This window comes from Amblyraja radiata, chromosome 34 (genome assembly GCF_010909765.2).
Source record: "Amblyraja radiata isolate CabotCenter1 chromosome 34, sAmbRad1.1.pri, whole genome shotgun sequence".
Classification (NCBI taxonomy): Eukaryota; Metazoa; Chordata; class Chondrichthyes; order Rajiformes; family Rajidae; genus Amblyraja; species Amblyraja radiata.
This window is the reverse complement of record NC_045989.1, coordinates 13,051,888-13,078,247: the sequence shown is the minus strand read 5'-3', so window position 1 is coordinate 13,078,247 and position 26,360 is coordinate 13,051,888. Positions and strand designations below refer to the sequence as shown.

Sequence of the window (26,360 nt, the reverse complement as noted above, 5' to 3'; positions counted from 1 at the left end):
TTTCACTACAGTATCCTCTACTAACTGTGGGTATTTACCTGTATCGAAACCGACTCCCCTTGAAGAACATGTTGCCGCTTGAAACAGTTCGCACCTGACTGGATTTCTCAAACCTGGGGAAGGCCAGAGAAAGCATCAAATCCCATTGCCCATCCCTAGAAACTCCACAGAATACATTCCCTCCCCTGCCAAAGGGGTGAACTAGTCATCTCTGCCCCCCACTCTTGTTCCCTAACTATAGCTGCTGCTCTATGTTGTATCGGGCACGGTAAAATGTTCCAAGTATCATCACACACAAAATGAGTTCAGGCACCAACCAGGCTACGTGACCGACAGCTTGGTCAAAGAGGGTGATTTTCAGGGGTTCAAGTGCGGAAGAGAAATGGAGTTCACATTTCAGGTTGATGATGGAGACTAAATGGATGTGTTAATTGCCATTCTGAAGCATGGCTGCAGGGTGACCACAATTCAGATCCAAATATTTCAGGGTCATAGGCAGGCAGAAAAGAAAAGGGGTAGGGGGTTGTCCTATTAAATGGTTTGACATCAGTACAGTAGTTAGAAAGGATCCTAGTTAAGCAAGTTGCAATGTAGAATTAGAATCAGTGTGAGCAGAGCTGAAAGGCAGCAGTGGGCTGTAAATATTGATGGGATTAGTTTCCATGCCTCTGAATAGTAATGTAGGACATGATATAATAAGAACATTGTAGGAGCATGTAACATGGGTAATAAACTATTCATGGGGGACTTCAATCTACAAATAGACTGTGTAAATCAAATTATCCTAACCATGTGGGGAAAGAATTCCTGGAATGTGCGCAAACTTTATATGGAGCTGATTGGGAAACAAGCTATTTTAGAGATTTTTCTGTGGAGGCAGAAACATTCAATTAATAACCTTGTTAGAAACAGCCCCAAGGAAAGAATTAACATAATATGACAGAATTTTACATGAGTTTCGATCTGGAACCCGTGGAAAAATAGGCAGTGATGAGGGTGTGTGGGGCAGGTCAACTGGGCTAGACTGGGCAACCACGTTGAGGAATAACAGCGGGCTGCCAATGGCGGGTTTTGAAAGAAATAATGTACAATGTAGATCGCACACCTTCATTCACGGCACAAAAACATAACTGAAAAAGTGGCCCAATCTTCGACTTCAGGAGAAACTAATGGTAGTATTAAATATAAGGAGAAAGCCTGTATATGTAGTGAGCCCGAAGGTTGGGGAGTATGTGAATTCAGCAAATGATCACCGTGGGATTGATAATGGAAGGAAAAGCAGAGCATGAGAGTGAACTCAAGGGAAGCATAAGAACATTGTAGGAGCTTTTACGATCCAGTAAAAAGGGAGACCAGGGAAGATAAATATGGTCTCTCACAGACAGACAGGAGAATTTATAATGTTAAAAGTGGAACTGGCATGGGTTTCAATAAGTAGTTTGTCTGTCTTAATAAAGACCAAAAAAAAACCTTGCAGAAATATTGGAGCAATACTCATGAGGAGATGCTGTCAGGAAAGGCTGGAAGCTGGTGAATCTCAGGGACCTGGTGATCTACACCCCAGAGTTTAGTAACAGTGAGTTTTCTGATTATCTATATCTATCTATCTATCTATCTATCTATCTATCTATCTATCTATCTATCTATCTATCTATCTATCTATCTATCTATCTATCTATCTATCTATCTATCTATCTATCTATCTATCTATCTATCTATCTATCTATCTATCTATCTATCTATCTATCTATCTATCTATCTATCTATCTATCTATCTATCTATCTAAATCTATATAATATTAAAAGTCTGTGGCTGCTGGCTGGCTGTGTTTCTGCCTGACTTGTGGTTGCCAGCCTTTGATTCGTTGCTACGCCAACGCCAGACCCAGAAACGCCGACATTTTTTCCATTTCGGTAGAGATTTCACTTTTCATTCCAAGTATCCACTCCTCATTATATTTTGTCGTGTTTATGTACACATTTTTAATAAAATCCTTCTCCCCCCTCGCCCCCCCCCCCCCCCCCACTCACTCATTTTGTCGCCTCCTGCTGGCCAGCGACCATAACGGCTGCTGGCGCCCGCCTCTCGCCTCAAAGACGCCATTTAAAAACAGCCGCACTGCGGACTGCGGGAACGGCTTGACTTGGAGGACCACGTCTCCCGTGGGGGCTACGGGTAGGGAACGGCTGCGTTGGGGGAGCAGACCCAACGGGTCTGCACTTGGTCTAGTATCTTCTAAATTTCTCTAGATTGTGGAATGCTGCTTGTGGATCGAAGGATAGGAAGAGGGAGATGCAGGCAGAGTGAATGGGCAACGGTGGAGTAGATGGAGACAGTGTGGAAATGTGAGGTTCCTCACTCTTCTAACAGAACAGAAATAATGGGGAATGTTGCTGCTCACAGGGACCTGGGGTTTCCTTCTGCACTGGTGAATGAACATACTGGCAAGTGAAGCAATCAGGGAGGCAAACAAAAGGTTAGCTTTTATTGCAAGAGGATTTTGATACGGTGGGTATGTTTTTTCCTGTGGGAGAATCAAGAATTGGGTCACTGTTTAGAAATAAGGGGTCCACCATTTGAGGCAGATGAGGTGAAATGCTTTCTTTCACAGGATATTAAACACTCTTCCTCAAAGGGCAATGGAAGCATTGTCTTTGCATATCTTCAAGGCGGGAGAAGAAGATACTTTATAAACAACGGGGAGGCAAGAATGTAAGAGTTGAGGATGCAGCTATGAAAAGGGCAGGGCAGGCTTGAGGGCTGAGTGGCCTACTCCTGCTCCTCATGTTTGCATGGTCACACGTAAGGAGATGGTAACAGGGAGAGACGGAGGAGTGGAGGGAGTTCATGTGGGGCATGGGGCTGGGGGATTGAATGGCCTGTCTCAATGCTGACCATTCCATGCAGTAAATGTACTTACTTGTAAAAGGCTTGATTCTCCACTCCGCACTTCCACAGATGTTTGCAAGCCTCAGGCGTTGGAGCGAAGTATGTCAAAATAATCTTCGATTCCTGATGCAAAAATAAATTGGTTGGAGGTTTACGATGGAGCTTCGAAGCACGCGCATCCCCTGCTCAATGGGTTCTCCAGGATGCTGATGCTGTCAGGGACTGAGGGCTACTGAAGGGGAGGCAGGCCAAGCTGGAAGGAGCAATGAGTAGGAGGAACAGGAAGACCAAGTACCAATGGCCCCTCATGACTGCTGGCTGAGGGATATTAAAATATCTCTTTGTTTCACAGACAGCGCATGGTAAAGCATTTGGAATGACAGGGAGTATTTTATGTTTTACAATTGAGGGGTTCCTGGTTGAATGTGTTGGACTGCCCACTCCCAGACTCTGTACAAAGGGGTCCGCTGTGCGAAATGTCTCCATAGGATTGGATCCTAGCAAATGTGCCATCTCTGCAGAGTGTGGAGCGTTAGTGGCTGTGGACAGTCACTGGACTGATTTTTGAGTGGAACACTAGGCTACTAACCCTCTCTTTGGTCTGCAACCGAGATCTGCAGACTATTTCTGTGCAATTTGCTAATCGGGGATGTGCTTAGGTGTGAAAATACGCTACTGGTGAGCTTGTAAGAAAATAATTTCATTGTGCGTTTGCACTTTGCGAATGTGACAATAAAAAGCACCACCATTGAACGTCAGGCAGCACCTGGCTTGGAGTTCTCCCCCTGGGAACAGCCCAGTGGTATTTAATTGTGAGAATTCATCAGGACAGACAGGAACCTCATCTGAAGGCAGTGGGAGAGTGCTTGAGTGGGTGGAGAAGAGAACAGATCACCCCGTCCTGGGACGGATGGTACATCAGAAATGCAGGCACACACCAAGTTGGTTCTTGCATGCAGCTGGAATATGCAGTGACATAGTGCTACACAGTATGGGAACTGCCCTTCAGCCCACCTGCTCCATGATGACCAAGGTGACACATTGGGCTAATCCCATTTGCCTACATTTGGTCCATATCCCTCTAAATGCTTCCAATCGCCATATCTGTCCATATGTGTTTTAAAGCCATGATTGTATCTGCTTCTATAGCTATGCATCATAATGCGAATATATTGGAAGATCAAAGTGTGGATATTTTGCTGCCAGATGGGATGAAAAAAGCTGTAACAAACTCGGTAGGTTTTACAGAATCAGCATTCACCTCTTTATGAATGGCGTATAAATTAAACGTCTTTCCTTCAAACTTCATCTTGCTCACTTCAGTCCTGGAATTCAGAAAGGAACCAGCATTAGTGTTAGTCATGATATTCACACAGCCTCTGGGCCATGTAATCTTCACTAACACCAGTAACATTACAATAAGGTTTGGTTCAATCCGGGCAGGGACCATGTGCAGTTGCAGAATAACCTCCACAAGCTCAGGCCCTGAAGTTCATAAATTCCTGGAGCCAATTTAGGCCATTCGGCCCATCAAGTCGACTCTGCCATTCAATCATGGCCGATCTATCTTTCCACCTCAAACCCATTCTCCTGCCTCCGCCCCATAACCCCTGACATCCTTACTAATCAGTGCTGTCCACCCTTCAGTACATTTTAACAGAGCAGCCAATATGTACTGGGCAAGATCCCAATGCAACTATGATGGGATAATCTGTTTCAGCAGGGCTGCGAGGAATGTCGTGGTGATTTATCCATTGAGCAATTTCTGCAATAACACTCTTGATTCGTTGGGATTTGAGCCTTTGATTTACTTGAGTGTATATTTTTCTTGAGTGTGAATGATTTAGCAGAATGCCCACAGCCTTTTTGTTTTATGAAAAATCACTAAACTGAACATTTTTCATGAACGTGTACATTAAGGATTTAGAACGGGGGCAGAGAGAGTTCTGCACTCATCTTCAATGCAGAGGTCTGGGAATCTTGACAGTCATCCCAGCTGGAAGTGCTAGGGTTAATGTTAATTCCAAAAGCAGCACTCCTGACTGCAAGGCACTTCCTCAGTACTGCACTACTGTGACATTAGAGATAGATAGATTTTTGATTAGTACAGGTGTCAGAGGTTATGGGGAGCAGGCAGGAGAATGGGGTTAGGAGGGAGAGATAGATTAACCATGATTGAATGGCGGAGTAGACTTGATGGGCCGAATGGCCAAATTCTACTCCTATCACTTATGACCTTATGGCCTTATGACAGCCTAGATTTCTGTTCCCACCTCTCTGGCGTGCACATCCAATGCATGGACACCTGATGCTGAGTCAAGAGGCACCCAGCCCATTGCAGGTTACCAAGGACCCATTTTTTGATGATGTTGGAAACTACTGTGATGTCCGGGCTAATAGTACGGAAGCCGAGGGATTTATTGTGATGAGATCACTGGAGACCCAGATGATTCAGAGAACTACAGTGCTTCCGGCTGACCCATTTACACAGTGCAGTTTGTACATCACTATGGCTCCAAATATTGGGAGACATTGTGCTGGGCCAGTGACTTCAAACAGCTCTCAACAATCCTTTCCAGTCACAGTGGCCACCACTTGGGGTCCACCAGAATGAATTGGGGAAAGTTATCATTGAACGGTGACACGGGCCAGAGAGAGATATCTGTCTCAGATCAGCAAAGGTCCAGGAAGTTCTGGAGCATTAGTGGCCTAGTTCAGGAACCACAGCACTGAAACTGTAGCAGGTGGTATTTTAGTTTACAGGAAGCAGTGACAGGTCTGCCCTGTGCCAGGGCTCTCTCTACTCACCACTTTATGTAATGAATCCGCTTGTTTCCTTGTAACACCACAAAGCCCGCTGGGGTGAAGGCGAGAAACGCTACATTCCCTGAGACATCCTGCAGAGAAATATTACAATATTGAGAAATCCCAGGACTTTCTGCAGGAATCATAGATGAGATATTGTTACAATATTGTGCAGCCCCCTCCTCACCATGTGGCACAGCACAGTTCACATTTCCCCCCTCGATGTGCCCGAGGTCACTTTACATAATCCTAGCTCACGGCCAGAGTCCAAGCTGCTCACAGACATAGGGACAGGTGTGAGCCAGCCAGAGAGGGGGAGAGTGAGGCAAGGGGCAGGAGAGCAGAAGGGAGGGGTGGAGAGCAAGAGAGAGGAGGAGAAGGAGAAAGAGGAGATCGGAGGAAGGGAGTGATGGGAGGGAAAAGGGAGAGAGAAAGAGGTGGAGAGAGGGGGGAGGGAGGGACAAAGGAAAGGAGGTAAGTAAAGAAAAAATGAGAAGGGGGTGAAAAACATATTATAAACATGAAGCAGGAATAAGCCAGATAGATGGCTACTTGAGCCGGCTCTTCCATTCACTAATATCATGGCTGATGAAATTCACAATTCACAACATTGTAGTCTCGCTCCATTTATGTAATAATCTGCATATCATTATTCCTTATAAAGTGGGTAACATTGCGTCAACTTGCATTGTACTCCACCGTGGCCTCCTCTTCCTCCCATCGGTGGGAGAGGAGGGGAGGGAGGGAGGTGGAGAGTGAAACTAATAATGAAAAGCCTAGATAAAGTGGATGAGAGGATGTGTCCAGTAGTGAGAGAGTCTAGGACCAGAGGGCACAGCATCAGGATAAAGGGACGTACCTTCACATTGGAGACGAGGACGAATTTCTTAAGCCAGAGTTCGGTGATTCTGTGGGATTGATTGCCACGGACGATTGTTGAGACCAAGATATTGGGGATTTTTAAAGTGGAGATTGATAGGTTCTTGATTGGTAAGGGTGTCAAAGTTAATGGGGAGAAGGTAGGAGATTGAGATTGAACGGGGAAAATATATTTGTCAGGATCGAATGGGGGAGAAGACTCAATGGGCCGAATGGTCTAATTCTGCTCCTCTGTCTTACGGTCTTCTAAAAACTAAGGGATAGTTGTTGAGAGGCAGAGGGAGAGATAGGGAGGGAGTCGGAGAGAAGGTGGGTGGGAGAGTTAAGAGGAGAGTTGTGTGTGTGTGTGTGTGTGGGGGGGGGGGGGGGGGGGGGGGATGGGTAAGGGGTCACTGGGATGAAGAAATGCCTTGAAGAAACGTTGAAAACCAATGTGGATGTTGGTGTTTGAGCGATGTGTGACTTGCGAATGAGGGGACTTTTAAAGTCAATTAGAGGGTGAGTGGCCACCGACGATGAATGGCAGCTCCGGGTCCCAGCGCTGTCAGCCCGGAGCCTCTGCCGGTACCTTGCAAGGGTGAGGGTCAACTCCATAAGTTTCCAACGTCTGCGCTTTCTTCAGGAAGTTCAGCTCTGCAGTGTCCGGGGACTGCCCGCTGCGTCGAAGGAAAGACACGGAGTCACGGAGAGATCCTCCAACCCCCTACCTCACCCGGCCAGAGACCTCCCCCACCCCCCACCCCCCACCCCAAGTTCTCCCCGCTCTGCCCCCGACTGGGCTCATGTGTCCCAGTTCCGTGGACCGGCCCAAGAGCCGAGAGTAGAAAGAGCGGCTTCCCAGCCTCAAGAGCCCACGGCGCAGAAACAGGCCCTTCGCATGTAACATTCACAGATAACATTCATTAAGCCCACTACTGTACCTAAGCTCCGTTTTGTGGATGTCGGCAATTTTCCTCTCCAACTTCTCGGAATGTTTCGGGAAGAACTGGAACTTGGAACTGTATCCCTCGGGATGCTTTCCTACATCATAGTCCCCGATTTCAGCTGGAATTGAGAACATCTTTAAATAAACAACAGTTTCAAAAAGGAGACGTGGTTTCCCACGGTCTGAGTCATATTTGTACTGACTCTGGGGGAAAAGTGAATGGTTATCACTAAATCAATGGAACACACCTTCCCATCAGAGAAGAAAGATCAGGGATCGCCAAAACGAGCCTGTCATAGAAGGTATGAAACAGAGGAGGCGAGGGGTTGAGAGAATATTCCTCTGACCGTACACATCACCGGCTGCCGTTGTCGTTGTCCGCCAGCCCGGTGTGTTCCCCCAGCGCTAATAGATGATAGCTGGAGTAGTCAGCACCCGCTGATATTGGGTCAAGAGGCTGGTGGAACTGGTGTCAATTCTCATCTTATATCTTGAACATAGCAGCACACGAGGAAACCATGGTCTAGTGGACCAGAGGAGAGCCGCCCTCCTCTCTGAACAGCAGCCGATGTGCACACTGGATTGCCAGACTCATTGGTGAAGCCCTGCACTAGAGACCCGGTTGAATACAACTATTTCTGCCCATCCTCTGTCCATCCAATGAGCATGTGATGACTATATGCTGCCTGACCATTGACCATCTAATGCCAATCTGCTGACCATCTGCTGTTCGACCGGTGGCCGTTCCTTGATTATCTGCCTACCTACCACTGTCCAACCACTGACCTTCCACTGCCATCCAGTATCTACCCCAATGCCCATCCACTGTTGGCGCAGACCACCCAATGGCCATCTATTGCCCACCCGTTATCCAACCACTGTCCAAGCGCTGACCATCCATTATCTATCCAATGCCCATCCACTATCCAACCACTGTACTAAACCTGACTGTACTAGACCTGAGATTGCTGTCGACTTTGTATCCGCCGTCAACACCATCATCTCTCCACAACCTCCCAGTTCACTCCCATTCAACCCTTTATGACCCCAGGTGGTCTGTAACCAGACGTCTGGCCTTCCCCCGTCAAAGCACTGCGCATTCTTTAAACAGGCCACTCGGCCCACCTGCTGCGCGCTGGCGTTTATTCTCCACAATAGCTCCTCCCCAATCTATCCCGGGTTTGTTTGTCCAGCTTTCCCGTAAACCATTCCTGGGAGTATCACATTCTTTCCAGCTCTCTGGGAGAAATAACCTCTCCTGAACTCATAATGACCGCCTTATATAATCTTGGAAAGATTTCCCCCAAGAAGGTCCTTGGAGGGAGTGGTCACTAACCAGCTCCTCTCCAACCGGGGCTCTGGTGGCCACCAGACATTGCCCAAGATGGACACGTTCAGGGCTCAGGGAACAATGCGTGTCCAAGGTAGACAAAAGTGCTGGAGAAACTCAGCGGGTGCAGCAGCATCTGTGGAGCGAAGGAAATAGGCAACGTTTCGTCCCGAAACGTTGCCTATTTCCTTCGCTCCACAGATGCTGCTGCACCCGCCGAGTTTCTCCAGCACTTTTGCCTACCTTCGATTTTCCAGCATCTGCAGTTCCTTCTTAAACAAATGCGTGTTGAAGGCCACGTTTGGTCGGAGGAGACCCTGGTGGCCTTTGAGTTTGTTGCCTTTATTCAGAACTTCCACAACCGCTTCACTTCGCGGGGGGGGTGGATGGTTACACTAGTCCGCGGGGCTGGGCTCGTGTGGGGATTCAACGCAAGAAAGGGTAGAGAGGAGGACTGGAATGACAATGAACTTCACACATCTCAGGGGCAAGGCTTTGCGCACAACGACCCCCTTCAGAGCGGTGACTGTAGTAATGGAGCCAAACGATGTACAATCCTACAAGTTGTGAAATCAAATGTGGTTACATCCAGAATCCCGTGACTTGGCATCGAGAGGATAGTCCGTCAAAGGTCCTTGAATTGTCATAAACACACATTGTTCTGGTTAGGCAACTCTGCCATCCTTACATCCGCAAACCCAGGCGACCACATCCACCCCACCCACCACTTGTTACCCGATAAGTCCCTTCATCACTGAAGGCATCCTGCCCCGTCACCCCGAACTCTGACTTCAACCCCACCTCCACAACCCCTGGCATCAAATCACATCAAACTGACCACTGTCATCCCGACTCCTTTCACCCTGACCCCTGTCAGTCTAATCCTTTCACCTTGTTTAAGAAGGAACTGCAGATGCTGGAAAATCGAAGGTAGACAAAAATGCTGGAGAAACTCAGCGGGTGCAGCAGCATCTATGGAGCGAAGGAAATAGGCGACGTTTCGGGCCGAAACCCTTCTTCAGACCTTGACCACCTTCACCTTCACCTTCAATCCTTTCACCTTGACCCCACCCCGCCTTACAATGACTCCGCCTCACCCCACACCGTCTCATTCTGACCCCGGACTCACGCTACCCACATCAACACTGTCAAATATTCCACCTTGCATTCGGGAGTAAGATTGAATCGCCAGCACCTGGTAACAACGTGCATTGATGTCGCACCGAGCCAATCCTCGGGGCATCTTCCAGCCAACGAGGAGCGGTTGCTTCTGGAAGCCCAGCCGGGGGTTTAGACACGGCAGCTCCCTGGGAACAGCGGGTCGTTAGGTCATCTCTGAGGAGCTCAATCTCCCCTCGCCCCGCACTCCTTAATCCAGTAACCCTGACACCACTTCACCCCGAACTTTGCTCCCCCTAACACTGTTATCTTAAACCCTCCCTCCACTCCCGATACCACTCAGTCCAACCGCCGTTCACTCTGACCCCTGTCCATTGTCAAATTGTGTTCAATAATTGTTCCCATTGAAGCCCCGGCCGATATTCCGCTGCATCACCTCAGTTGTTGTGGTGTGGTGTAATTGTTGTTGTAAAGGTTACCTTGCAGGATGAAGGCCGCGAGCAACGCCGCGTCGGAGGTCTTGCACAGCAGGCGGCCGTGGTACAGATCCCTCTTTATCTGAAGGAAGACCAGGTACCTGGAGGGGAAGAAGAGCGGGTGAAGGTAGGAGGACTGAAGGGAGATGTTTGGGTGCACAAGCCCGTTTGGACATGGGATATCCCACCAGGGACACGGGCTCCAGAGAGCACGGGCACGGTTGGCTGTGAAAGGAAACGGGAAGAGGGAAGATATCATGCTGACAGTGGGGTGGTCTGAGCAGCCTTGACAATAATGAAGCATCTCATAATCATAAGATCATAGGTGATAGGAGCAGAATTAGGCCATTCGGCCCATCAAGTCTACTCCGCCATTCAATCATGGCTGATCTATCTCTCCCTCCTAACCCCATTCTCCTGCCTTCTCCCCATAACCCCCGACACCCACACCCTGAACCATTGTGAGTGATTTGGATTGACACTGTCAGAGTGACAGCATCACTTGTACTTCATCAACAGCCTCTACTCCCTTCCACCCCACATGGTTATTTTCTCGGAGACAAAATAAACTATAGACCCTGGAGACTTAGTAGAAATAAAGAAATGCAGATGCTGGTTTACAATAAAAAGCCACAGTGTGCTGGAGTAACTCAGCAGGTCAGGCAGCATCTCTGGAGAACGTTGCGGATCGGGACCCTTATTCAGACTGGTTGTGTGTGTGTGTGGGTGGGGGGGGGGGGGGGGGGGGGGGGGGGGGGGGGGAGGGGGGATGGGGGGAGGGGGTGGGGGGGGAGCTAGAAAGGAGAGACGGTTCAAAGTGCGGGAGGTAATAGGTGAAAATTGGCAAAGTGGGTCTGCCCAAGACCTTGAGGTGCGGAGTTACGGGACCATTCAACACTCCCCATGTCCGGAAGAACTGACTTAGAGGACATAATTGCACGGTAGACACTAGTGAAACACTTTCCCCGCCGATCAGCCCCCCCCCCCCCCCCCCCCCTCACATTACCCCCCTCCCCCATCTCCCAGGCTGCACTGAGCCGAGGGAGAACGTGTTATTCTCAGGGAGACCTGTGCTATGTCTATCTTTTCCTCTCGACCTCACCCTCCTGCCTTCTCCCCATAACCCTTCAAAAGTCTTGAAACAATTTTGAACGTTCAGTGGCTATGAGAGGTGCTATAAAAATGCAAAGTATTGCTGTTGTTTCTGTGTGTGGGTGCGTTTGCCAGCGCCAAGGGTACAGTGGATTTCCCAGGAGGAGACCTCAACGCAAGGTGAGGAGGGGAGTGATGTTGATTCACGCCTCAAGGTTATTGCCCATGAGCCCTGACAGACGTTTGCTCTTCCATTCCACATCATCGACCAGCCTTGCCATTATCCACCCACCAGCTACCAATCAGTGCTGCCTCATCGTTATCTCCTGGCACGCATAATCTACTAATTTATTTCAATTTTTAAATTAAGATAAAATGCAGCACCAGAGCAGCAAACTGCCAGAACCCGTCAGAGCAGTCAGTATCTCTCCAACATATCCTAATTGTGTTAGCACTCTCAGAACAGTCACACGATTTTTTTTCAATCCAAATGTCTGATTCATGGGACCAGAATTTGGCCATTTGGCTCATCGAGTCCACTCCGCCATTCAATCATGACTGATTCCATCTCAACCCCATCCTCCTACTTTCTCCCCGTAACACTTGATGCCCATTTCTGGCAAGTGACCCAATATTAAATAACTTTAACCATATAGTTTCATCAGAGTTGCATTCCGTTTCTTATTTCATTAAATGTTTTTTTTAATGTAAGTATTTCCAACAATGCCGTTGCCACTGAAAGTACCCTGAATTTGAAAAGCTCACTGAAGGTCACAACAACTGTTGGATGCTGGCCTTTGGTGATTCATCCCTGCCTCGTTGTGGACCAGGCCAACACACGACTCATTGCTTTTCCAAACAAAAAGTTATCTCACGCAATTTACAGCAAGCATTGGTCAATTGTGAAACCGCACACTCTCTGGTCAACTTTACGTGAATCTCCAGGCTTTAATGCACAGGTGGAATGATCCACCCCATCCATTCCCCTCTACATGTCCTGAACTGTCATCGTAATTATTCTGCCATAACGGGACCAACATAATTAACAAGAACTGCAGATGCTGAAATCTTGAGCATAACCACGGAATGCGGGACATCAGTAGAGGGAATGAATAGGTAATGTTTTAGGTTTGATCTGAAAATGGATCTTGACCCAAGGTATCACCTTTTCATACCCTTTACAGATGCCGCCTTGCCTGCTGAGTTACTCCAGTCTTTGTGTTTTAATTACTAACAGATATACAATCATGGGATTGTTCTGGCAAGGAGGGAGACCACTCCACCCTTAGTCTATGGGACCCTCATTGGAGCAACCTCCTCACTCCCTTCTCCTGCTGGTACCCTTTAGCCCTGCAAGTTATTCCCCCTTGTGCACCCATTCAATTCTCTTTACAAAGCATAACTTCCATCACCCTTAATAAAGTTGATGGAGCACATTATATGAGGTCAAACCTTACTCAGGATGTGACCATGATGAGTTTTTCATCATTGACAATGATTCTGTTTAGCATATTTACAAGAGAAAAAAAGATACATTCATCTGAAATTTGAAGAATGTGAAGGAGAAACAGAATGAGAGGGTCACTAAGTTAATGGTATCAATTGGACTCTGCATCATTTTTTAGATTCCATTTAACACACAGTATATGAGGCAGATCCACTCCCCATTATACATACTCTGGGGTGTAGAAAATGTGAAGAGAGGTTGATTGATGCCAAAGAGAACCAGACAATGTTTAATGGATCACAGCCACCTCCAGGCCCCCCCACCATCTGACTTGGAAATATATTGTTGTTCCTTCATTGTTCCTGGGTTCAATCCTGGAACTCCGCTTCCGTCCCTATCACCACCAGCTCTATCAGAAAGTCTACCAATGTTCTTGTAGGTGCCCAGAACAATGGGGGATGGGCAATAAAAACTGGCCTTTACTAATCCTCTCATCCCAATGGAGAATAAAAATTATCAACATTTCTTAGATTAATTTTTTTGATTTTCTCAGCTCATATCTTTCAGTATAATTTATCTCCTAACAGGCAAAATTTGGATATTTCTAACCTCCCCAAGCAATATTAACAGGATTGTCTTGATGATTAGTCAATGTTCCAACGTTAAAATAGAACGTAAAGTTGCGGAGGCTGCAGATCCGAAAGTAAAACTGATCAGACTGTGTTCCACATCACATCAGCCTGGAGTCCGTAAGGATCGCAACAGCCTCTGAATGGATTGAGTTACAATACTGCTTCTCTTCACAGCTAGATAGCACTACCTTCCAGAAGGAGCGAATGTCTGCTTTGAACACTGTGACACAGTAAAGTTAAACCTCAATGAAAGTTAAGTACATAGAAAGCATCTATTTATGCGTTAAGGAGCACAGAAGAGCTTTATGAGTGATGAGCCTTAAAGTGGCAGTCCTTGCTCGGAGTTACAGTCTCCCGCTCTCTGGTTAGGGACTTATTATATCTAGGGTGGATTGTCATAAGGACGTGCCTGTGCCGGAGTAACTCAGCGGGTCAGACAGCATCCCTGCAGAACATGGATAGGAGACGTTTCAGGTCAAGACCCTTCTTCAGACCGATTGTAGGAGGTGAGAGAAAGCTGGGAAAAGGGAGCGGCAGGACCTATGTGGCAGGTAATAGATCAACACAGAGGAGGGACGGGGTTTTGATAGGCAGCACTTTTTTCCCATGTGCCCCACCAAACATTCCCACCTATTTCTACCCTCCACTAACCTCTCCCCTCTGCTGCTTTCCTCCCTCTGGCATTACAATCTGTAACTCTTCAAACCTGTCTCACGCCTCCCCTCCTTTCATAGAAACATAGAACATAGAAACATAGAAAAATAGGTGCAGGAGTCGGCCATTCAGCCCTTCGAGCCAGCACTGCCATTCCATATGATCATGGCTGATCATCTAAAAGCAGTCCCCCGTTCCTGTTTTTCCACCCATATCCCTTGATTCCTTTAGCCCTAAGAGCTAAAACTAACTCTCCCTTGAAAACATCCAGTGAATTGGCCTCCACTGCCTTCTGTGGCAGAGAATTCCACAGAATTTCATGACTCTCTGGGTGAAGAGGTTTTTCCTCATCTCAGTCCAAAATGGCCTAGCCTGTCCAATCCTTTAAGAATGTTATATGTTTCAACAAGATACCCTCTCATCCTTCTAAATTCCAGTCGACCCATTCTTTCATCATATATCAGTCCCACCATCCTAAGAATTAACCTGGTGAACCTACGCTGCACTCCCTCAATAGCAATAATGTCCTTCCTCAAATTAGGAGACCAAAATTGCACACAATACTCCAGGTGCAGTCTCACCAGGGCCCTGTACAACTGCGGTAGGACCTCCTTGCTCCTAAACTCAAATCCTCTCGTAATGAAAGCCAACATGCTATTAGCTTTCTTCACTGCTTGCTGTACCTGCTTGCTTACTTTCAGTGACTGATGAACAAGCACACCTAGGTCTCATTTCACCTCCCCTTTTCCTAATCTTTCTTATCCTTGGTCTTTGTTCCAACCAGCTGCCTATCAACCCCCCCCACCCCCCCCCCCCCCCCCCCCCCCCCCCCCCCCCCTCTCCCACTTGTGACGACCTTTACCTGCCAACCAGGTCCTCCTGCCTCTCCCCTTTTCCAGCTTTCTTCCCCTCCCACAATCAGTCTGAAGAAGGATCTCGACCCGAAATGTCGCCCATCCATGTTCTCCCGGGATTCTGCCTGACCCACTGAGTTACTCCAACACTTTTTCTCCTTTTGTGTATTAACTGGCATCTGTAGTTCTTTGCCTGGACAATAGCCCATAACAGGTGGCCAACAGCCCCTTACCTAGTTATCTCCTCCTTCAGTGTGGCAGGGTCCGTGGGATAAAACTTGACGCGGAAACACATGGTATACGGAGGCTGAGCTGCCAAACAGAGGGGAGAGTCATGTCATTTTTGGGTGCGCACTGCAAAATTATTTTGTCAAACAGCCTATAATAATCAATGATTATATTCCCTTCTTTTGCAATCGGGTTGTAAATTACTATACCGAATCAATGATTCAAACCGCTACCCCACCTGATCTCAGACCACCCCTCTCCTTCTTTTCCTTTTCCCCTCACGTTTATCCACATGCAGTTAGTGATTGGTTTGAGTTTGAGTTGAGCTTGTAGTCACATGTACCGGCGTAGAGTGAAAAGCTTTTGTTGTGTTCTAACCAGTCAGCAGAACGACAACATATGATTACAATTGAGCCATCCACAGTGTACAAATGCATGATAAATGGAATAACATGAATAACATTTTTTATTGCAAGTTAAAGTCTTGGTTCTTGGTTTCTTGGTCCTCCAAAATATTCCAAATGGAATTTAAACTGGAGGTGGTGAAGGGAGGGATTAAGCCAGAAAGGGTTATTGGGAAGAAAGAGCTACTTTAAATGTAGTTGCATCTGGTTGGGTAACTATAGTCCAGTAAAGTCTGACCTAAGATAGTCTCAGGGTCTCTGATGAGATAGATAGTAGAGAATGATTAGCACAGTTGTGGTGGACCGAGGATGTTGTATGACTCTACCAGACCAAAGAAAGACACGTATCTATCTGTCTTCTATTCATCATTGACTCTACCAATGAATAGAAGACAGATAGATAAGTGTCTTTCTTTGGTCTAAACCAGCACCTGCAGTTCCTTCATGCACAGAAGAAGGTTGTTTGGCCCATTGTTTGGCCCATTGAGTTCATACCAATCCCATCAGTCACCTGCCCCTTCACTGTGACCCAGGGCCGAAGACCGACGTATAGATCAAAGCTGACCTACAGTGCCAGGCTGGGTGTTTTGTTCTCACCCATATATATTTTTTAATATTAATGGAATGTTCTTAGAATCGCCTACATTGGAGACTGACAGGCAGATATTTACCATCACATGAGCTGGTGAAGGAGTCAGATGTTACCTAACAGTCTGGTTATCTAACAGTCACAAAGCGTGACAGGTAATAGGTAGATGGGTGGACAAAGGTTAGAGTTGTGAAGCCACAGAGATGATTGTAGGTAGAGAAGGAAGGAGGGAGATAGGTGTGAGTTCAGGTGGGGCACAGGGGAGGGAAACAGTGCAGGATCTACTGAGTGGAATAACAGACAGGGCCACTCATTGGAATTGCAGACGGGGTCATCCAATGGAATGAGACAGTCACAAAATGGATTTGTAGACGGGGCAACCAATGGATAAAGAGGCAAGGTCACCAATGGGAATTGGAGACAGGACACACATTGGAATAAAATACAGGGTCTCCCAAAGGAATAAAAGGCAAAAACATTCAGTGGAAGTGGAGACAGGGACATACATTGGAAACAAGGTCACACAGGGGCTCCTAATGGAATAAAAGGAAGGATCTTTCAATGGAATAACAGGGTTACCAATTGGAATTAGAGGTAAAGAACCCATTGTAGTAGTAGATATGGTCTCCCAATTCAATAAGAGACAGGGTGACTAATTAGAATTGAAGGTAGGGTCAACCATTATAATTGGGCCTTGTGTGACCTTGTTTCCAATGTATGTCCATTATAATTGGAGGCAGGGTCAGCCATTGGAATTAGAACCAGAGGATTAGCCAGCAGAGCAGAGTAACCAAGATCTGAAATAATCTGCTATTTTTTGGTTTTGATAAATGCTTGATTTGAGAAACCAGGGATTATATATTGATGTTCTACCACAATTGACTACAGCGTAGTGAACACAGAAAAATCGAAAAACATTGCAAAAAAGATTAAATGTAACATTTTCATTGGAAAAATCACAATACAACATTTTTTTTTCTAGAAAAACTGCCAATAATTTGAGAACTTACATTTCATTTGTTTAATAATGGATTTGGAGATATCCAGCCAGTGCTGTGAAAACAATAACAGGAAGACACGATTAAAACATCACGGCTAGGTGACTTGATAAAGATACACAATCACATTGAGCTCGGTGGGTAGACGGAAGAAGGTCTTTGTTGTTCGATGGGTTCCTCCTGATCCCTTGAAGATGGGTTGGAAGGATATCCAGGTGAGCTGTACAAAGCATTGCGACTCACAGCTACTGCAAGGGAGAGAGATGAGGATAGTGTGTCCATTCCCACACTGAGTCCTCTCAACCATCACGATTTTGGAAACAGGTCCCATCTTACCACACTGCTCTCAGCTCGGGGAGCATTGAGACACTCACCTTTATCATGATGGGAATGGGGTGCAGTGTTGGGAATACAAGGCAGGACAAGACAGACAATAAATTAACCACAATCATGAGTGTTAGTTCCAGCAGCAAGAATTTAAGTTGAGTTGAAGGTTTCTCTGGTTCATCTCACTGAGCCCCACCTGCATCAGATCAGCAAGCACGTTATAGGTGAATCTAATGAGTGTTTCCAGCATTCTCGGTTTTTGTTTCAGATCTCAGCATCTGCAACTTTTTGTTCCAATTTCCCAGTCAAAATCATTAAAATTAAGCAATTGACAATCGCATACTCCAAGGTTCATGTTACCTGCAAAGGAAGAGTATTATCCCTCATTTAGTTTAGTTGCTCCACAGCTTGCACTGTGCTGTTGAATTCACCAGTTCGTCTCTACACACTGGGTAACCCCTCAGGCTTTCAACCCATTCGGATCACAGGCAGTGACTTATCCTCGCCACCAACCCGGACACATTGCCACCCGGTTGATGTGTGATTGCCACAGGCACGCAGGTCCTGGCCTCAACCTCACCCCTCCATTCTCCAGTGACATTCCCTCTATTTGGTAACAATCTCTCCAAAAAAACCAACAGGAAAGAAACAAGAATCAAATTCAAGTGGAGAGAGATGCAGAGATTGGAGAAATTGAATTTGGAGGGAGACAAAACAGCGGTGGCTGCCTGACAATGTCACATCCTGTGTGGTCCTGAGTTACTCTTCCTGTCACAGTGAGCCATTGTTGAGGCCATCACACCTTCTCCTGACCATTGCTAGGACAAGCCCACCCTCTCCACCTGATGAAAGGTCACCCTATTCCTTGATTCACACTCTCCACGCATACATCAACACTTCTCTTGGCAAACAAACATTACAGGACGATGGAAAGTTCTGGCAACTCTATTTCTGTGTCTCAGGAGGAGGTGGGACAGAAAAGAAGCCCACACTCATGTTGACTGTGCAAGGCAGGGCTGTGCGGTTGAGTGGTCTATTCCTGCTGCTATTTTGTTGATCTTTATGAGAAACTCCCAAATAATTCCAATGTATCTCTCAGATCAGGATTCACTGCTGACACCACAATAAGCAGGTCAGTTCTGGGGGGCAGACAAATAGGAACAAATGAAGAACTATTTCAAAGGGCTAACATGCGCAGGAAGGGCCGAATTACCTTCTTGTGTGCATTATGTCTATGGGGATGTCAGTGCTTGAGAGTGTAGAAATGTTCCAAGGTTTAGGGTGAGAGTGGATTCCTGGTACCAGTTACAATGCTGTTGAGACTAAACTCTGGCAGCTGGGCTCACCATCCAGTGAGGGTGGAGGGTAACTGTGGTGGGTTACACTGGACTCACCGTCCATGGGACATGAGAGGTGACAGAGATGGATTACACTGGGCTCACCCTCCAGTGAGGATGAGAGGTGATGGAGGCGGGTTACACCGACCAACCCTCAAGTGTTGGTGAGAGGTGACTGTGGTGGGTAACACTGGGCTAACCCCCCCAGTGAGGCTGAGAGCACATGCACCCACAGCAAGTTGGGAATACAAATCCATTCTAAAAATAATTTAAACATCAGGAAATTTGCCATCGCTTAAAGTGAGGCTGGAGCTGTCAATGTTATAAACATCCAACAAGCTCATTGATGTATTTTAGGAATGCAAGTTTCCAGCCTCCATTGCCACGGCCAAGGTGTGAGTCCAGAGCCACACCAGTGGGTGCTGGAACCTAATGCCCTCTGAAGTGGCCTGTGTTGTTCTAAAGTTTGGACAAAGGATGATCAATAATTATGTGGGTGGGAAAATATTTTAAAAAGCTATGTGGAAATGCGTGCATTTTCCCTAGATACACAGGTCCCTGCCGCACCCTTGCTGTTCCATCTACCTTTCTTCCTTTCTTTGAGGATCATGCCCCTGCCTGTACCTCGCTGGTGGGATCACTGTACACCTGCCCCCAGTCCACCCAGTGATGGTCTTCAGCACTATTCTTCTACCTACTGCTCTCTCTGCTGGGATGTGAAGACAAATGTAGGTGCCTTACAATCAGAGACAGGTGAATTTATAATGCAAAACAAAGAAATGGCAGAACAGTTAAACAAGTACTTTGGTTCTGTCTGCACTAAGGAAGACACAAACAATCTCCCAGAAATATTAGGGGACCGAGGATCTAGTGGGAGGGAGGAATTGAAGGGAATCCACATGGTAATGGTGCTAGGTAAACTGTTGGGACTGAAGGCAGATAAATCCCCAGGGCCTGATGGTCTGCATTCCAGAGTGCTCAAGGAGGTGGCCCTAGAAATCGTGGATGCATTGGTGATCAATGTTCTCTCAGCTCTGCATCAGTTCCTGTAGACTGCAGGGTAGTCAACGTAACTCCACTTTTTAAGAAAGGAGGAAGAGAGAAAACAGGGAATTATAGACCAGTTATAGACATTGGTAGTGGCTAAGATGCCTGAGTCGATTGTTAAACATGTTATAGCAGCACATTTGGAAAGCAGTGACGGGATCAGTCAAAGTCAGCATGGATTTATGAAGGGGAAATCATGCTTGAGTGATTTTTGGAATTTTTTGAGGATGTAAGAAGTAGAATGGATAAGGGAGAGCCAGTGGATGTAGTGTATCTGGACATTCAAAAAGTCTTTGACGTGGTCCCACACAAGAAATTAGTGTGCAAAATTAGAGCATATGGAATTGGGGGTAGGGTATTGACATGGAGAGAGAATTGGTTGGCAGACAGGAAGCAAAGAGCAGGAATTAACGGGTCCTTTTTAGAATGGCAGGCAGTAACTAGTGGGGTGCCGCAAGGCTCGGTGCTGGGACTCCAGGTATTTACAATATATATTAACGATTTAGACGAGGGAATTAAATGTGAAATCTCTAAGTTTGCGGATGACACAAAGCTGGGTGGCAGTGTGAGCTGCGATGAGGATGCTATGAGGCTGCAGGGTGACTTGGATATGTAGAGTGAGTGGCCTATGCATGGTAGATGCAGTATAATGTGGATAAATGTGAGGTTATCCACTTTGGTGGCAAGATTTAAATTTTGGTCTCCTAATTTGAGGAAGGACATTATTGCTATTGAGGGAGTGCAGCAGGTTCATCAGATTAATCCCCGGGATGGCGGGACTGACATATGATGAAAGAGTGGGTCGACTGGGCTTGTATTCACTGGATGAGAGGGGATCTTATAGAAACATATAACATTCTTAAAGGATTTGACAGGCTAGCTGCAGGAACAATGTTCCCGATGTTGGGGGACTCCAGAACCAGGGGTCACAGTTAAAGAATAAGGGGTAGGCCATTTAGGACTGAGTTGAGGAAACATTTTTTTGCCCAGAGAGTTATGAATCGGTGGAATTCTCTGCCATAGAAGGCAGTGGATGCCAAATATCATTAAACTTGAGCAAAACCAAAATAATGTTATTTGGTAATTGCAGAACAAATACACAAGTGAATATAAAGATAAATGGGGTTGAAATTGAACGAGTTCATGAAAATAAATTTCTTGGGGTTATAATGGATGCTAGAATCAGCTGGAAATCACACATTAAACATGTACAATCCAAACTGTCAAAACGCATTTCTGTATTACACAAAGTTAAGCAGGTTCTGGATCACAAATCACTCCGCATTCTCTACTGTTCACTAATCTTACCCTATTTAAATTACTGTGCAGAAGTCTGGGGCAATAACTATAAAAGTTCGCTACATTCATTAACTATTCTGCAAAAAAGAGCAATACGTATTATTCACAATGTCAGGTATCTGGATCACACTAATCCATTATTCTTACAGTCAAAATTATTAAAATTAGCAGATTTGGTTGCATTTAAAACAGCACAGATAATGTTTAGGGCCAAAAATAAAAACTTACCTGGAAATATACAAAAATTATTCAATGAGCGAGTGGGGGGTTATAATTTAAGAAGAATATTTAATTTTAAGGTACAAAGAGTCCGCATGACCAGAAAAACTTTTTGTATTTCGGTCTGTGGAGTAGGATTGTGGAACAGTTTGAATGTGGAGTTAAAGCAATGTCCAAACATGAACCAGTTCAAAATGACATACAAAAAACTTTTTTTCACAAGGTACAGGGATGAAGGGGATGGTTGACAAACAGGGGTTAATGTTTATTTATTATTTTATTTATTATTTATTTATGTTTTTTGGTTACTTCATACATATTACTTGTAAGTGTATATCAGTTGTATGTATATATATGTTTGTGTGCATCTCTAAAAATTGTCTGGGGTATTATTATTATTAATTACTTAATTATTAAATATGGAAGAAGGGTTTAGGGAGAAGGGGTGAGATTAAATAAGTTATTCTTCTTCTCACTCCTTTTCGAGCTTGTAAAGAAAAAGTGTTGGACATTTAAATTTTGCTTTATGCTTTTCATTGCTTTGCAAATATTGCCTGGAATGTCCAAATGTTTGACTATTTCGATTTTGTTGTTGTTATTTATTCCTATTTATGTCTTTACTTGTTCGGAACAAATAAACAAACAAATAAATAAATAAATAAATATGGGGGGGGGAAAGCAGGAACGGGGTTCTGATTTTAGATGATCAGCCATGATCATATTGAATGGCAGTGATGGCTCGAAGGGCCGAATGGCCTACTCCTGCACCTAGTTTGCTAAGTTTCTATGGTGCAGAACATCACCAACATCCATGTACAAAGCTGGCAGGCATCCATATTAATTAATTTTCTTCTCCTGAGTCACAGTAAGATCATCTAAACTCAATTACTGCAGGTCACTGCAGTGAAAAGAGATCTTCACCCCATTCATCTTCCCTGCAGCTGAGTTTAACACCAAGAACAAACGGGTTCTGCCTATACCGCAGCACAAAATCACTTCTGATAGCAGCTGCAACAAGCTCGGATGCAGTGAGGTGATCACAATGCCCAACCCTGTCCACCAAATGTTGCAAGGGCCTTGGGATTCCCAAAGCTTCAGGATTCTGCAGGAATTATGGATCAACAGCAATCTGGGAGCAGTATCACTGCGGTATTTCAATGATTGATTGATTGATTGAACAATCATTCTGGAAATAGGCCCTTCGGCCCACTAATTCCATGCTGACCATCGATCACTTGTTTGCATTAGCTCTATGTTATCCTATTTCCTTACACTCTCAGGGAAATTTACAGGGGCCAATTAAACCTACAAACCCACACACGTCTTTGGGAGCACCCGGAGAAAACACACACATTCACAGGAAGAACCTGAGGTCAGGATCGAACCTGGGTCGCTGGCGTTGTGAGGCAGCAGCTGCACCACTGTGCCATCAACACCTAAAGTTTCAATTTGCTCTGTAGGTTTCGACAGCTAAGGAAGTTCAGAGTAAGGTCTCATCTCATGCTCCGCTTCTATACAGCCATCATCGAAAGCATCCTCACTTCATCCATCACAGTCTGGTTCGGCAGTCTCGACTCACTCTCCCGGAAGAAATTACAGCGCATCATAAACAGAGCATCCAAAATTATTGGCTTACCCCTACCATCCCTTGAATCACTTTACCACAAACGGACGCTTCACAAAGCCCGCAAGATCATCTCTGACCCCACTCACCCTGCACACTATGCCTTTCAGCTACTGCCCTCTGGGAGGCATTACAGGTCAATTGCCTCCAAAACAAACCGCTTCAAAAACAGTTTCATTCCCACGGCAATTAACTTTTTAAAATCTGTACGGTGAGGAAATACGAATAAGCATGGCCCTTATGTATTATGAAATGTGTCTGTATGTATATCTATGTTACAAGTTTAATGTTTGATGAAATGTTGGAACCTGTATCGAGCTGTACTGATAACAAATTCCACCAGCCTGGCTGTGTGGTCATTAAAATACAATACAATACAATACAATTAGTTATTGCAAACGCAGTTTGACTAAAGTCAGAAAACACTCAGCGGGGAAATGAAAATGACAATTTGCCAACGGATGTAAATATGTTGAATGATCAATCCACCATGGAGGTATCAGAGGGGGCAGAGCTTTTGAGACAGGAGGGTCATGTGATGAAACTCCAAGCAAAGCTGTCACCCCAACTGAGCCCAAATGTTTCAAGGCGCTGTGTTCTCTCGCCTGTGACCACCTCAAACAGGACCTCTGTCTACTCTCCACCTTGCCAGCACAACTCCAGATTTAGCTGAATGGCCCCGAGTCATGCCCTACAGGTGCTCTGTACGGAGTTTGTACATTTTCCCTGTGACTGCGTGGGCTTTCTCCCTGTGCTCCAGTTTCCTCCCACACTCGAAAGATGTACAGGTTTGTAGGTTAAAATTGGCTTTGGTGAAAATTGTAAATTGTTACAAGTTGTAGGGTGGTGCTAGTGTACGGGGTGATCGCTAGTCAGTGCAGCCTCCGTGGGTCAAAGGGCCTGTTTCCGCGCTGTATCTCTAAAGTCTAAAGTTTAAAATCTGCAACATAGCAAAGCAATAAATCCACAAGTTTATAATTAATATACCACGTTCTCTATTGTCTTGTGAGCACCTTCATTCAGATTTATATTACACTGACAGAAACCATTCAGTCCATTTTCTCTGTGCTGGCTCTTTATAAGGATCCCCCATAGGGTCTCTCTTCGCTGCGTTCTCCTTCCTCCCTATAATGTTCGCCCCTTCAAGTATTCATTCATTGTTCTATTGCAAGTTCCTGATGTTTCCACTCTCTCTGTCCATTCAAACATCCCCTTCTAGTTCATAGCTTGCTCTCTGAGTTGAGTCTCCCCCTCTGGTTATTTCACCAGTTACATGAATTCTGTGGCTCAGGTGACCCTCTCTCTCCTTGTACACTCTCAAAGCCCTTCATTTAAACTTGAATTAAATGCGACTTTAACTTTTCAAGCAATAGGAAGAATCCTATTTTCTGCAATCTGTCTCTCGACACCGCAAGAGTGACAATTCTGTTTAAAGGCATAAAATTATACTCTTGACGTCAAATGGTGCCATGGCAACCCTCAAGAAGGGATGCCCTTGTGCGGGTCCTAGCCATGAATTAAGAGCAGTGATTTAGTGCGCTCCACAGGGAGAGAGGGTGAGCAAGGAATCAGGAATATAACCTCTCCTCCAAATCAATGTGTCATATTTCCAATTCTCAAAGTCATCCGTTTAGTTTAGAGATACTACATGGAATTAGGTCCTTCAGCCCACCCCGTCCACGCCATTGTGCGATCACCCGTGCACTAGTTCTGTCCTACACACTAGGGACAATTTACAGAAGCCAATTAACCTACAAACCTGCCCATCTTTGGTGTGTGGGAGTAAACCGGAACGCCCGGCGAAACACATGGGGTCACAGGGAGAACGTGCAAACTCCGTACAGATAGCACCCGTAGTCAGGATCATACCCGGGTCTCTGGCGCTGTAAGGCAGCAACTCTACCGCTGCGCCACTGTGCCGCCTCTGCCACCTTGCTGACATCGAGGGGTATTTGGGGTTCCACCAGCCGACTGGAGTAAACCCACTGACCTGTTGTTTGCATGGGGCTCTCCATCCTGAGGGACAAAGTGGAAATAGGAGGGCCTGAGAATAGAGTCATGGGACACAAATGATTCAAGTCAGATCAAGTCGACTTTATTTTCATACGAACATGTATTAGTATTGGTATTGATTTATGTTTATCACATGTACCGAGATACTGTGAAACTTTGTGCACTATCCAGTCAAATCATCCTATACATGAGTACAATTAAGCCATGCACAGGTACAACAGGTAGTGCAGAGAGAAAAATACCAACGTGCTGAGTGTAGCATTACAGAGATACAGTTACAGTTACAGAAACATTGCAACGTCTGCAATGGGGTTGGTTGGAAGATCGGTTGGAACTATACCCAAGCTTATGCGAGAACAATGAGGTACAGATACAATGAAAGTTCAACTCTGCATCTCAGCACAGCAGACATGCAAAGTAAGCACGTAAGGTTATTTAAAAAAAATGATATTCAATTTCAGCAAACCACTGCAGGCACAGTGCATAGAATTGAGACATCAAATTTCAGCATTGTAATGTCCAAACAGAACTTATATCAGAGTTAGAGTTAGAATAATGCTCACTACATTATTCAACCTCTCCCTGGACAAGTCCGTGGTCCCTGCCTGCTTCAAAAAATCCATCATTGTACCGGTACCAAAAAATGCCTCCCCAGCCTGTCTGAATGACTACCATCCGGTGGCCCTTACCTCGGTAGTCAAGAAATGCTTTGAGAGGCTGGTGAAGAAACACATCTGGGCCTTCCTCCCTCGGAACATGGACCCGTTGCAGTTCGCATACCGTCCGAACAGATCCACGGACGATGCGGTCTCCCAGGTCTTGCACACCGCTCTCTCCCATCTGGACAGCCAGAAGGGGGGCTACGTGAGGATGCTGTTCATAGACTACAGTTCAGCCTTCAACACGATAGTCCCCACCAGACTGGCCGGGAAGCTAATGGAATTGGGGCTCAACACCTCCCTGTGTGCCTGGGTCCTGGACTTTCTCACCGCCAGGCCCCAGCTAGTCAAGATGGGAGGGAATACATCGAAGTCCCTCACCCTGAGCACAGGATCGCCCCAGGGTTGCATGCTCAGCCCCCTATTGTACTCCCTGTACACACATGACTGTGTGGCTAGGTTCAGCTCCAACTCAATAATTAAGTTTGCTGATGACACTGTGGTGGTGGGCCT

General features: G+C 45.9%; 1 protein-coding gene across 3 annotated transcripts in view; it reads right to left on the bottom strand.

Annotated features, from left to right (window-relative positions):
- frmd5 (FERM domain containing 5) overlaps nt 1-26,360 on the bottom strand; it is a 124,526-nt gene that overhangs the window by 15,853 nt on the left and 82,313 nt on the right. For all 3 annotated transcript variants that reach the window (XM_033050463.1, XM_033050464.1, XM_033050466.1), the window contains exons 3-11: nt 17,335-17,377; nt 15,337-15,415; nt 10,428-10,525; nt 7,495-7,618; nt 7,143-7,230; nt 5,699-5,787; nt 4,152-4,215; nt 2,922-3,013; nt 39-113 (exon numbers count right to left, since the gene is read on the bottom strand). In XM_033050463.1, coding sequence (XP_032906354.1) covers nt 39-113; nt 2,922-3,013; nt 4,152-4,215; nt 5,699-5,787; nt 7,143-7,230; nt 7,495-7,618; nt 10,428-10,525; nt 15,337-15,415; nt 17,335-17,377 — 752 coding nt within the window. The remainder of the gene's footprint in view (nt 1-38; nt 114-2,921; nt 3,014-4,151; nt 4,216-5,698; nt 5,788-7,142; nt 7,231-7,494; nt 7,619-10,427; nt 10,526-15,336; nt 15,416-17,334; nt 17,378-26,360) is intronic.